This window comes from Momordica charantia (genome assembly GCF_013281855.1).
Source record: "Momordica charantia cultivar OHB3-1 chromosome 6 unlocalized genomic scaffold, Mcharantia_2.0 BLBB01000006.1, whole genome shotgun sequence".
Classification (NCBI taxonomy): Eukaryota; Viridiplantae; Streptophyta; class Magnoliopsida; order Cucurbitales; family Cucurbitaceae; genus Momordica; species Momordica charantia.
Window position 1 is genome coordinate 6,787,819 of NW_028275164.1, and position 14,186 is coordinate 6,802,004.

Sequence of the window (14,186 nt, forward strand, 5' to 3'; positions counted from 1 at the left end):
AAACGTATGCAATTATACACAATTTTGCTAAGCTTCGCACAACATCATCTTCTATTGAATACTAACTTAAGCTTTAGAGTATACATAGTCAAACATCACACTAGTGCAAGTTTCTGTTTTCAGGTTATCTCTCCTCAACTAATTAGACCTCCACAAAAATTTAAATATATATCTTTTGGAAAATAAGAATAAACAAATAAAACAGTGTTTGAGATTTGAAAATGATAGGAAAAAAAAGAAGAAGAAATGATCTTTAAAAAAATGATAACAACATAGATCCAGGGGGAAAGGAAAGTATGGGAACTGGGGAGCATGGTAACGAGAAGCTTTCCATAAGGAAGAAATATGTTTATTTAAAAATAGGGGTAAAGATTCGAACTCATTATTTATGTTATAAATATGTGTCAATTACCGTGGAGCCAAGTTCATCTTAACTGATATTGTTGACTTTGTCAAATAAGTAGAATTGTTTTTTTTACTAAAATTAAATATTCAAGTGATACCTCATAGAAACCCCCATTGCCGAAGCCCGACGAGCAACCATGTGAGCCAAAGAATTTGTTTCCCATCTGATGAAAAGGACAGAGACCACCGATTTTTCCACCATGAGGGATTTAATTTCGTCAACAATCCAATGAATTTCAGTGATATCTGCGTCGGCGTTGTTCAACAACTTCTCCATCTCCAACGAATCCGTCTCCAGGTAAATCTCTTTATCGTCTTCATTACCGATGCTTCTTAATCCCTCCAAAATCGTCAAGGCTTCTAAGAACTTGATGTTTTTCTGTTCCATAACAGAGGCATAACTTGTGCTTGAATTGACGTTGTTGCTGAGACTGCACTTTGCCTTATCATGCAATTAGAATTTGAGCTCAAGTTGTTGTCCCTCTTGTGATTATGAGTAGAAATTTCCTAAATATAGATTTGCTCGTCAATGTGAAGTGCCAAAATTTGTTGGTTGGGAGCCTCGCCTCCAAACACCACCTTGTTTCGAAAAGTCCATATTTGTCATACCATGACAATTGTTTTGTTAATCGAATGTATCACAATCCAGTCCCAATAATCTCAATCGATCATTAATAATATCTGGTGGACCATAAATCAGATTTTAAGGTCCAAATATGTAATTTGTCCACCTTAAAACGGTGGTTTGCCAAAAAGAAAAATAAAATAAAATAATAGAGGAACAAAAATAAAATATTACATCTAATCTTGGTAAGATGCATCGATTTTCCATATCAACTTTCAATTTCATGGTACTGGACTATAGGTTTATGCTCCAAAAAACAATAAAACAAAATCTTTAGATAATTCATCCACTAATTTGTAAAAAAAAATATCCAAAAAATTGGGTACATAATAAAACAACTCTCCAAAATCTCAACAATTTTCATGGTTTGAATACTATTACACTCTTATTCATTTTGGTTCACATAGTTTCAAACGGTTCGTTTTGATTTTTTACTTTCAACTTTGTTCATTTTAGCTTATGTACCTTTAAAACATCAATTTGATCCATGTACTAACTATTTTGATCCCTTCACTCTCGTTTTTTTTTATTTATTTCAATCATAATTTTCGTCTGACACTTACTTTTTTTAACAACACTCCACTCACCTAATTTCTCAAATGTAACCATAATTTTGTATAAATTTTGTGTATAAATTTTGTAAATATTGATGAAAGTGGTTGCTTCTTAAAAGTAGAGGGATTAAAATGGACTTTTTTAAAATATAAGATTTAAAATAAACGAAAATTAAAAGTACAGAAATCCAAGTAAAAAACAAAAAATGTGAAGTAAAATAATATTTAAATCAATTTTCACAAATAAAACTATCAATAATTCTATAAATAAAACTATCAATAATTCTATAAATAAAACTATCAATAATGCTATAATTTTACGAAGTCGGGTCAAATTTGTATGAAAGTTTAAAGGTGCATTTTTATAGAATTGAAAATTTAAATAAAAGTTAATAGACTTTCGCTTTCCCTTCTTGGAGGTAAAATTGATATTTTCCTAAAAATAAAACAAAGAAAAGATGGAATCTCGTGCGTTGAATCGAACTCATATGTACCATAACTACAATACGAACATCACACAGAATTATTCTTAAAGAATAATCCTCAACCACAGAATTTAAAAAAAAAAAAAAAAAATCTATTATATCTGGAATGTCATGTCAAGGGAGCTGTGCAAATTAAATTAAAATACAAAATAACTCACTCAATTCAAATAATTCCAAAATTTTATTTTATCCACATCTACGGCTCAGTATGAATACGACTTCCCTTGCAAAATAATTGTGCTCAATATCTCTTATCCCATTTCAACACAACTCAAAATGTCATGGAAATCTCGATTAAAATATAAAATAAAATATCAATAGTGATGGATCTTCTTGAAAATGTTATACAAATAAAAAATCTATGATAACTATTTAAATTAAATAAATGAATATTTTACTATTTTTAAATCAATTTAAAATTATTAATATTAATATTTTGTTGATATATATATGTAACTGTTTTCAATAATTTTACGGTACTATAAAACTATCGGTTCATTTATGTCAATATTGAACTTATAGGTATGTGAACATACCAATGAAAATCTAGTACATTTATTTTAGGACACTTTAATTTGCGTAAATATTAAAAAGTAATTAATCAGTTTAATCTTTTCCGAATTATATTGCAATAATTTAATTCTTTTGTTATTGGATGCTCTTCCTGCCAACTCGATAATTTTGCGTGGGTGTTTTTGTTCCTCTCTAAATAGCGAAGTAATGTATTAACTCGTTGAGATATATTTATGCCGACTATAATTTTTGTACTTTTACTTGAACTCCTCTTTATTATTGTATAATATATTAGGATTTAATTACCAATTTAGTCCAGCTCCTATTTATTATTTTATAATATATTTGGATTTAGTTACCCATTTAGCCCACCGTATGGTTTAAGTTTGGTTTTAATTTTATACTTATAATTCCAAAAGTTTATATTGGATTTTATGGTTTGAGATTAATTTTATTTTGGTCCTATAATTTTAATGGATATTATTATATTTTTATTTTAGCAATCACCTCAAACCAAGGCACAAAATGTTTCAAAGCGAGTATAGCTCACCGTAATTGTCATATATCTCTAAGTAAAAAGGTTGTGAGCATGTTATACTAAAAAAAGATTACCATTTTTTAAAAAAATATATATATAATAAAGTTAGTTACCTAGAAAACACCTTTTCATTATTGCCACATAAACAAAAGACGTAAACACATCATGATTAAATTAAAGTGAAACATAACCCCTTTTTCAAACCTTAGATGTTAGGGTTCGTTGGGTAATTTTATCATTTTTTTTATTGTTTTGTTTTCATATGGTTTGAATCCAAGACGTCAAAGTTATTCCTCGATACCCCAAGCTATCCAAACTATTCCTTGAAAATTGTATAGAAATTTTGGAAACAACAAGATCCAATTTATTGATTCTTGTTACTATTTTTAATTTTTTTTTCCCCAAAACATATATCAAATAATTATTTTATCATTTTTTTATACTTATAAAATGCAACATAAAATTTTGGATATTTATTTTTTTTTTTTCATATAAAATTTAAAATGGGTAGTAAAAATATTTTTATTCATTTTTCCAACAAATAATAATAATAATAATTATTATTATTATTGTTGTTGTTGAGGGAGAAATTTGAGTAAACGACGTGTGAGGATCTGGGGGACGGTAGTTGGAAGTGGGACCATCAATGGCGCGGAGCGTACGGGTAAGGGAGAACGAGGATTGCACATCTACTATGTGGGGACGTGTGTCATGGTCATGCTCGTCCAGAACATGTCGTCCATGGCCGCATGCTCATAACAACCTCTTCCCTCATACTTTTATGCATGTATTTACTTTTGCATGTTATTTACTTTTCATTGTATTTTTTGTGGCAAGTGATTCATCGCCACTTTGCATGTTCACGCCTGCAAAGGCAAAATGATTTATAATGTACTATAGGGGTACACGTAATCTCCTCCCTACACCGAGTTGTATGTTTGTCTTGCCGCTAATCTATTCTCTTGCATTCAATCATATAACAAAGCTTTACATAATGTCTTCAAACATTTTCCAAACCTTTTTTCTCTAACCTTGTTTTCCAAAACCGTTTTCTCGAGAACAGCGGTGGAGGTTCGATATATAGCTGTGGTGCTGCCGGCTATCCGATTCTCGTTGGTTGACTTGCTTGGGGCTCCCAAGTGCCGCACAATCGCTTTGGGAGTCCTTTGAAAGGTGCAATTGTGATACGCTGCACCCTGAAGACGATAATCTACAAAGGTTTGGTTGGTCAAGTGGCAGAGTACCCATCGTGCATCAAGAATGTCCTAGTCTAACAATCTGTACCCTGTATGACGAGTAACACCGTTGTATCATGTACAAAACATCCTCCCTAGTCGGCCAGACACCTATAAAAGGGAAAAGCCACCACCACCATTAAATAAGTGAAAAACCTATCACTAGTTCTTTGGGGTGTTCTCCGCCCCTAGAAAGAAAAAAAGAAATTTCTAAAACCAACAGGGACAAGTATAAAAAAGAATAACTTTTCTTATTTTTTATTTTTTATTTTTTGAGTACGAATAACTTTTCTTAATTACACTGCCTAACAATAATTTCCAGACGTAGGGGAAAATAATAGAGCTTTTTTAAGCTAAAATTAATATCTGGAATGAATAGTCGAGCTTTTTAGTTATATGCCGTGGAAATATATGAGAAATAAAGAGGGAAATTAATAATTAAACAAAAAGGAGACTGTAAATAAAGTGGGACCTACGAATATAGCCTCTAAAAGTTGGCAAAAAAAATCTCAAAAATTTTCAAATAGTAAAGATTCCATAACTTTGCCCAATGATATATCAACATAGTATTATTAGTATAGCATAATCAATTAAAAGTAATTTTTTTCCCAAAACAAGATCAACTTTAGTTTTTTCTTCTTTTTCATATTTTCTTCTTTTACCAGATATTAAATAAAAGCATAATTCATGATTAAATATGTATGTAGCATACCCTTTAAAGTGTCTAGGAAGAACTAAAAATATATGTTTGGGGGAGAGAATACCCTGGACACGTGGAGGACCCTTATTGGTGTCCCAAGATGACTCATGAGTCATGCCCAGCTCGGGCCGCCGAGATCACCACCACTAGCGTTGACAGATGCTAAGTATGAGGGCCGAGGTGAACCTGGCCGAGGTCCGATCTACCGGGAAGCTCGGTGGGGGCCGAGGTGAGCTACTGTCAGCGACGTGATTATCGGGTGTAACCGTCGGTCCCGAGATTACCGGGTGTAACCGACGGTCCCGAGATTACCAGGTGTAACCGTCGCGAGATTAGCGGGACTACCACCCATAAGTAGAGGACTTCACTCCACGATCAGGTACGATGATTTCTGACCTCGAACTAAACTGGGAATCCGACCTATACTGACTTGATCGTCGGAGTGCTCACCTTTTTGTGCAGGTCCGCCCAAGTATTCAGATCGGTCCGGAGGCCGAGTTCGAGCTGCAATCTGAAATACACTGTTGTGCATATCCTTGCATAAACATTTGGCGCCGTCTGTAGGGACGACAATCTAAGTCATCCCAATTCTTTTAAACCAACACGCAAGCGAAAATGGTTTAACCTGCAAATTCGACCAATACGGCAGATCGAAGGACCCAAGCTGCCAGCGATGCCCACCAGAGCGAGGTCGGAGCAGCAGTGGTAGAGGGGCAAGGTCACGACGGCCTAGCAACAGAACCCCTCCGCAGGTCGGCACGAATCACCGCGCCTGTCCTACCACCTGCGCACCCAAGGCCATCCAAGGCCACCCGTGGCCGAGGTGGGACCTCTAAGAAGGGCGCTCGGGGTCCAGCCCCGGCTCCAACAAGTAAGAACTTTGACGCACTCTAGAGAGAAATGGAGGCAATGCGCACACAAATGCGGTCCATGGAGAAAATGTATAACGAAATGATACTAGCTGCAGGCGCAGGGTCCCGATCTGAAAATTGAGTGACGCGCATTGACATACGCGAGCAAAGGGGTTCCCACCTCGGCCCAGTCGAAGAGGAACATCCCAAAGACAACGAGAGCGAGGGACACACTCGCCAGAGGGGAGACCTCCGTGAGCATCTCAACAGAAAGAGAGGCTCATCCTTCCGAAAAGGACAGTCACCATCCCGCTCACATCGGAGCTCCAACCAGCAGGCTGAATCTTCTCATAACCCAGCAACTCCCGTAGGGATGATCACAAGGGAGGAGTTCGACCAGCTGAGGGGCAAGCTCGATGCTCAGGTTGAGGCCTTAAAGGCCAAATGTGAGCAGAAAGAAGGTCCACTGAACGATGGCGACCTAGGAGAATCGCCATTCACCTCGGACGTTTTGGAAGCACTGATCCCTCCGAAGTTCAAGTCTCCTACCGTGAAACCTTATGATGGGTCAAAGGACCCTAAGGATTATGTTGAGGTATTTGAGGGCCTCATGGATTTCCAAGCGGCATCAGACGCAATCAAATGCCGCGCCTTTCAGATCGCGCTTACTAGCAGCGCGCGATTGTGGTATCGGAGACTGCCAGCCAGGTCGATCTCGACCTACTCTCAGCTGAGAAGGGAGTTCCTCGCCCAGTTCTCTTCTCGGCATTATGACAAAAAGACAGCGACTCATCTCGCCACCATCAAACAGAAGGAGGGTGAGACGCTGCGAGAATATGTCACCAGGTTCCAAGAGGAGCAATTGAAGGTCGCACACTACTCCGATGACTCGGCCATGTGCTATTTTCTCACCGGTCTAGCCGACGAAGCCCTCACGGTGAAACTTGGAGAGGAGGCCCCGGCCACCTTCGCCGAGGTGCTTCAGAAGGCGAAGAAAGTCATCGATGGACAGGAGCTCCTCCGAACCAAAACCGGCCGACCAGAACAAAAGATCGGCCGGGGCAGAAGTGGAAAAGATATAGAAAAGGCAGATTCCAAGTCCAATGACAAGGGATCCTTTTCCAGCGGCCGAGCTGAGTATCGGAGGGCGGAGAACGGACCTACCAGGAGCCGACCTTACGAACGCTTCACCCCGACCACGATTCCAATTTTCGAGATCCTAACGAACATCGAGGAGTCCGGAATGGAAAAACTACTCAAGCGTCCTGAGAAGCTTCAGGGAGCCCCGGAGAGGCGCAGCAAAGACAAGTATTGCCGCTTCCATCGGGAGCACGGCCATGACACGTCGGACTGCTGGGAGTTGAAGCGCCAAATTGAGGACCTAATTCAAGATGGCTACTTCAAGAAATTTGTGGGAAAGCCCAGGACCAACTCGGCAGAGAAAAAGGAAGAGCAGAAGCGTTGAAGGACGCCGCCCCGGCGCACTGACCGACCTGCGGTCATCAATACCATTTTCGGAGGGCCAAACGGGGGTCAGTCCGGACATAAAAAAAAGGAGTTAGCTCGTGCAGCCAAGCGCGAGGTGTGCATCATCAGGGAGCAGAGGCCGACCTGCCCAATCACCTTCGACGGTGCAGACTTGGAGGAGGTCCACCTGCCCCACAATGATGCACTTGTGATCGCTCCCTTGATTGATCATGGGTGGTCAGGAGGGTGCTGGTAGACAGAGGCGCATCTGCTAACATCCTGTCCTTACCGACCTACCTCGCCCTGGGATGGACGAGGTCGCAATTGAAGAAAAGCCCGACACCGCTGGTTGGGTTCTCTGGAGAATCGGTCATCCCAGAGGGTTGCATCAACTTGCCGGTCACGCTTGGGCAGGACCAAACTCAGGTCACCCAAATGGCCGAGTTCGTGGTAATTGACGGTAGATCGGCCTATAACGCCATCTTTGGGAGACCCATCATCCACTCATTTCGGGCCATTCCCTCGACACTTCATCAAGTTTTGAAGTATTCCACCCTCAATGGCGTGGGCACGGTTCGAGGAGAACAGACCACTTCGAAGGAGTGCTATGCCTCCGCACTCAAAGGCTCATCGGTCTGCACCATCGAACCTCTCGCCAGTGGGGATGGGACGCTCGAGTTCAAGGCCGACCTACCGAGGAGGGAGTTTGCCGCACCCACTGAGGAGCTCGAGCTTGTTCCTCTGCTTAGTTCCGAGAAGCAAGTAAGCATAGGAACCAAGCTGGGGGCCACCGATAGAGAGGAGCTAATCCACTTCCTCAGATCCAACTCGGACGTCTTTGTGTGGTCCCATGAGGACATGCCTGGCATTGACCCGAAAATTATGACGCATCGCCTCAGCATAGATCCGTCATTCCGACCTGTAAAAAAAAAGAAGATCTATAAACAAGGAGCGGAGTGACGTAATTGTTGAGGAAGTTAGCAAACTTTTGCAAGCTAAATACATAAGAGAAATTTCGTATCCCGAGTGGCTCTCCAATGTTGTATTAGTTAAAAAATCTAACGGAAAGTGGAGAATGTGCGTAGACTTTACGAACTTAAATAAGGCATGCCTGAAAGATTGCTTTCCACTGCCGAGGATTGATCAGCTCGTGGACGCCACAGCCGGGCACGAACTGCTCACCTTCATGGACGCCTACTCTGGGTACAACCAAATCAAGATGCATGTCCCGGATCAAGATCATACCGCATTCATAACAGACCAAGATCTGTACTGTTACAAGGTCATGCCCTTCGGTTTAAAGAACGCAGGAGCGACCTACCAGAGAATGGTGAACAAAATGTTCGCCAAGCAGATCGGCCGAAATATGGAAGTGTATGTGGACGACATGCTTGTCAAGAGCAAGCAGTCTAAGTCGCATCTCTCCGATCTGACCGAGGCCTTCGAGGTTCTGAGGACATATCAAATGAAGCTTAACCCAGCTAAATGTGCCTTTGGAGTCTCTTCGGGAAAATTCCTTGGCTTCATGGTGAACAACCGGGGGATCGAGGCCAACCCCGAAAAGATTAAGGTCGTGCTCGAGATGGAGGCACCTAAGACGCTGAAGCAGCTTCAGTGCCTCAATGGCAGGATTGCGGCCCTGAACCGGTTTGTTTGAAGATCGACAGATAAGTGCCTTCCTTTCTTCAAAGTCCTACGAAAGAAAGGGTCGTTTGAATGGACAGCGGAGTGCGAGCAAGCATTTCAGCAGTTTAAAAGTTACCTCTGCTCGGCACCTTTGCTCGCCAAACCCCTGCCAGGGGACAAGCTCCAGTTGTACTTAGCAGTGTCTGACAGTGCCGTCAGCTCGGCCCTAATCAGGCAAGAGGAAGCGCGGCAAAACCCGGTCTACTACACAAGCAAAGCTATGACCGAAGCCGAGACCAGATACCCTCAAATGGAAAAGTTGGCTCTCGCTTTAGTCACCTCGGCCCGACGGCTTAGACCATACTTCCAAGCCCATACTGTGGTGGTGCTCACTAACTTGCCCCTAAAAAACATCTTCCATAAGCCAGAAGCTTCTGGACGCCTGATGAAGTGGGCAATGGAGCTAAGTGAGTACGACATCCAGTTCGAACCCAGAACTGCGTTGAAAGGACAAGCAGCGGCAGATTTCATAGCCGAGCTCACACCACCTTCCGAGCTGAGCGAGTCCGACCTACCGTGGACAATCTATGTCGACGGATCCTCCAATGAGAAGGGGTGAGGGGCCGGGGTCATCTTGCTCGGACCAGGAGGCGAGCGATTTGAGTATGCCTTGCGGTTTGGCTTCCGGACTTCTAAAAACGAGGCTGAGTATGAAGCATTTATTACCGGTCTGCGAATCGCTAGAGCATTGGGGGCCTCTTGTGTTAAGGTCTTCAGCGACTCCCAGCTGGTTGTGAGCCAGATCAAGGAAGTGTACCAAGCCAAAGACTCCCGAATGGAGAAGTATTTGGGCAAGGTCAGATCGTACCTCGCCCAGTTTCGAACTCACGAAGTAAGCCGGGTTCCCCGAGCAGAAAATTCTAATGCCGACGCCTTGGCCAAGTTAGCGTCAGCGTACGAGACCGACCTGGGTCGGTCCCCGTCGAGATCTTAGATAATCCCTCGATCTCGGAGCCAGATCTGATGGAGATCGACGCTCCAGAGCCCTCATGGATGGACCCGATTGTGGACTTCATTAGAGGCAATTCACCACAAGACCCCAAGGAGCGCAGAAAGTTGGCAAGGCAAGCAGCTCGGTTCGTGGTCCGAGGTGGAGCATTGTACCGACGCGGTTTTTCCCTGCCTCTATTTAGATGCCTAACTCCTGAAGAGGGCTTATACATCCTCAGAGAAATCCACGAAAGAGTGTGCGGCAATCACTCAGGCGCCCGGTCTCTGTCAGCCAAAGTGATCCGACAAGGATACTATTGGCCGACCCTCAGCCAGGACGCCAAGAAGTTCGTTAGAACTTGCGACAATTGCCAACGCTACGGAAACGTGATCCACCAACCTCCCGAGCTACTTACCCCTATCACGGCCCCATGGCCATTCGCGCAGTGGGTTGTAGATATTATTGGTCCTTTCCCTCCGGGCAAAGGCCAGACAAAGTTCGCTGTAGTGGCTGTGGATTACTTCACAAAGTGGGCCGAGGCCGAGGCGCTCTCCCACATAACGGAATCCAGAGTCACGTCCTTCGTGTGGACAAATATCATATGTCGCTTTGGTATACCGCAGGCCATTGTGACAGACAATGGGAAGCAGTTTGACAACGCAAAGTTCAAAGACTTTTACAGCAAGCTTGGCATAAGTCACCTTAGCTCGTCCCCCGCACACCCGCAAGCAAATGGGCAGGTGGAGGCAGTCAACAAGATCATCAAGCGAGGCATCAAACTTAGACTGGACTCCAAGAAAGGCAGGTGGGCCGAGGAGCTACCAGAGGTTCTATGGTCGTACCGGACCACCCAAAGAGAATCGACGGGTGAGACCCCGTTCTCCCTGGCCTTCGGCTCCGAAGCTGTAGTCCCGGTTGAGATCGGCATGCCATCTGACAGAGTAGAGCATTACGAGCCTACAGCAAATGAGGAAGAGCTGCTCCTCAACCTCGACTTGTTGGAAGAAAGAAGAGCAATGGCCCAGCTACGCCTGGGGAATATCAGGGCAGAATGGCCAGACACTACAACGCCCGCGTTCGACCTCGGACCTTCCAAGTCGGACACCTGGTCTTAAGGAAGGTCCAAACCCATGTGGGTGCCCTTGACCCGACCTGGGAGGGGCCATTTGTGGTCAAGGGAATCGTCCGACCTGGGACGTACATATTGGCCGATCTGAAAGTAGACGTCCTCGCGCACCCATGGAACGCGGAGCACCTGAAGCGTTATTATCCTTGAAACGCCAAAATGGTTTTCAATGGATCTGTAAAAACTGTTTCAAGGGGATTGTGATCGGAATAAATGTGATGATTTAATTTCATGATTCCGAGTTCGACCAGAAATTAAATGGGGGCCACGGACTCCCACACGATCACGTTCCAGCAGTCGGTTTGAATTCAATCCTCCAAAACCTAAGGGTACGAGGTGCGATGCCAAAACCACTGATGAACTTAAAATTCAAACCTTCAAGGTAAAGGGACGATGTAAAAAGTTCAAAATGATCAAGCCTCTGAACCTGAGGGTACGATGTACGATATGAAGAACAGCGACGGACTTAGGATTTTAGCCTTTTAACGTTTTTAAGTTAAGGGTGCGATGTTAAAAATTCCAGAGTTGGTGCAATGCATTGAACACTAGACATAGATTCAAATTCAAACTTTCAATTATTTTAATTGAAGGCGCGACCTCAAAAGTAAGAGGTGCGAGGTGACATTGGCTACATTCAAAGACAAAGCAAAGAAAGGAAAGATGTTGCCAACACCAAAGTAAAAACGAACAAAACTTCTTCATTAAATGGAGAGCAGAGCCAAGGCTTATAGACCTTGCAGCTCTGCCCTGACACTTACAAACAAAAAAAAAGAGAAGGGAAGAAAGACAGCGAAAAGCCTCTTGAAGGGTGGTCGCCTAAGAGCCTGCTTGAGGAGCGCCCTCCTGAGTGGTGCCGACCTGGTCCTCTTGGAGATCGGAGTAGTCAGAGTCCAGATCTCTGACATACTTATCCACCAACGCTTGGGGGCCAGGGGTGCCGCTAGGCCCAGACGCCCACTGCTCGGCATACCTTTTCTTCAGACCACCAAGATCGATCTGAAGGTCAGGCATGTCGGAAGCAATGCCCTTCATGAGAAACTTGAAGCCCGCGTCAGAGAAGTCTTTGACAAATCCATCGAAGTCAGGATGTTGCCTGAACGATTCCTCCTTCGCCGTCTCCAGCTCGGCAGTCCCATGCTTCAGCTCCTCCTCCTTCGCTTCAAGCGCCTGGAGCATGTCATTCTTCTCCTTGAGAAGTTGGAACTTCTCCTTCTCCAAGCCCTTGGTGATAGCATGGGCAGCTCGGAGCTGGGCCTTGCGTCTGTCCTCTTCTTTCTTCAGCAGCTCGGCCTTGGCCTCCACCTCAGCCTTCAAAATTTCCACCTCAGAGTGAGCTTTCAGCAGCTCATCCTTCATGGTGGAAGAGGCAGCCTCCAAGGCAGCAGAGAACTCCTCTTTCTCCCTCGCTGCCAGAGCTTCCCTCCCATCCAGCTCGGCCTTCACGGCCAGAGCCGATTGAATGGAAGCAACAAACGCCTGAGAAAAGGTACAAAGAAGTAAGTTAGACCGAGCTACCTGTTAGGTAAATTGAGCAAAAATGAAGACACCAATTTTACCTCAGCGGCGTAGTCGATGGTCCTCTGCAGGACGGACCCCGGGTCACTTACAAATTTGGACGCTCTTCTGAGGCAGCGGTCCAAACTTGCAGCCGAGATGCGGGACACCTGGTCCCTCACCCCAGAACTTGACGGCTCGACTCTGAACCGTGCTGTCACGTCCGACGTCCCGCCCATCCTGGCCTCAGGATCGTCCACCCGATCTGCGAAGCTCGTAGGCAGGGCCCCACGAGCTCCGACCTCCAAGGGGGAGGTGGTCTTCTTCTTCTTCCTCCTTCGCTTCAGAGGGACTTCCTCCCTCACCTCCTCGCCCAAGGGCGAGACGTCCACCGCCTCGGTCTGATCCCTGAGGCGCTTCTCCCTCAAAGGAACCCAGAAGACTCCAGCTCGATCACTGGAGCTGGATCTTCCGAGGCTGGCCCTATCACAGCAGGAGTGGCAGGTTTCGAACTCTGGGCGGCCTCAAGAGCATGGGCTCGGCCCTTGGACTTGCGCTTCACGTTGCTTGCAAATCCGCAAACCATGGCTGCAAAACAAAAACAGGAGTCAACACAAAGTTAGAGGAAAAAGGGGGGAGCAAGCTCGGCATACCAAGTTCGGAGTTCGGCCTTGAGGATTCAATGAGACGAACTGCAGGGTTGTAATCTAGCAGCCCGGACTCAAGCAGCAGCTTGTCGGTCACCAAGGTTCCGACCTTCCTACCCCTCGGAAAATGCTCCTTGTAATATTTCAACGTGTCGAAAGAGGCTTGCGTAAGCTCGGGGACTGGTCGGATTGATACTGCACAAAGACAAAGTCCGAGTTAGACCTGAATGACGGGAAAGAAAATCACAAAAAGTAAGAACTACTCCGTACCTAGGTTCCCAAACCTAGTGGGAACGTCAAAGAAGGAACGACCTGACTCATCCTTTGCAAGCCATTCCCCAGAAGCGTAGAACCACTTCCTCACCCATCCCTTGATGGAGGTCGGCCCCTTAACTATACCGCATGCGCCTTTCCTTGCGCACATATAGAATCGACCAGGCTTCTTAGCTATCCTTTTCGCTTCGAAGCACGCGAGGAGCTGGTTTACGTCCAGCAGCTCGGCCTCTTCACTATCCCGAGCTCGTAACAAAAAAAAGATGGCCAAAGCGAAAATGACACCCCACCCATTGGGGGCCACTTGAGCCGGAGCCAGCCCAGTTCGGAAAAGAAACTCTTGGACGAAAGGGTGAAAGGGAAGTCTGAGGCCGTACTCAAACATTTTGAAGTAGAGAGTGACTCATCCCTCTGGAGGATTGTCAGCTCTCTCCCCCTCCTCCGGAATCCTAAGGAGGATGTTCTCAGGGATAGCGAACCCCTTACGAAGGGATCCGAGGTAGTGCTCAGGTATCCTAGAAGGGTATTCCAAACCCTGACCCGAGGTGGAGGCATCATTATCCTCCCCGTCATCGGAGAACCTAAAGTTTTCTATCTCCTCGAGCTCGGACTCTAACCTACGAGCTAAATCCTCATCGGACCCTAAGTCGCTGCTA

At 44.7% G+C, this 14,186-nt stretch overlaps 1 protein-coding gene across 1 annotated transcript; it reads right to left on the minus strand.

The window, feature by feature from the left end:
• Nucleotides 1-484: 484 nt before the first annotated feature.
• Nucleotides 485-13,684, minus strand: LOC148210602 (uncharacterized). The gene is made up of 3 exons (XM_088126150.1): nucleotides 12,673-13,684; nucleotides 12,210-12,592; nucleotides 485-836 (listed from the first exon to the last, which is right to left on the minus strand). The coding sequence occupies exons 1-3, from the start codon at nucleotides 12,847-12,849 to the stop codon at nucleotides 485-487; spliced, it is 912 nt and encodes a 303-aa protein (XP_087982276.1). The 5' UTR covers nucleotides 12,850-13,684.
• Between the last annotated feature and the right edge of the window lie 502 nt (nucleotides 13,685-14,186).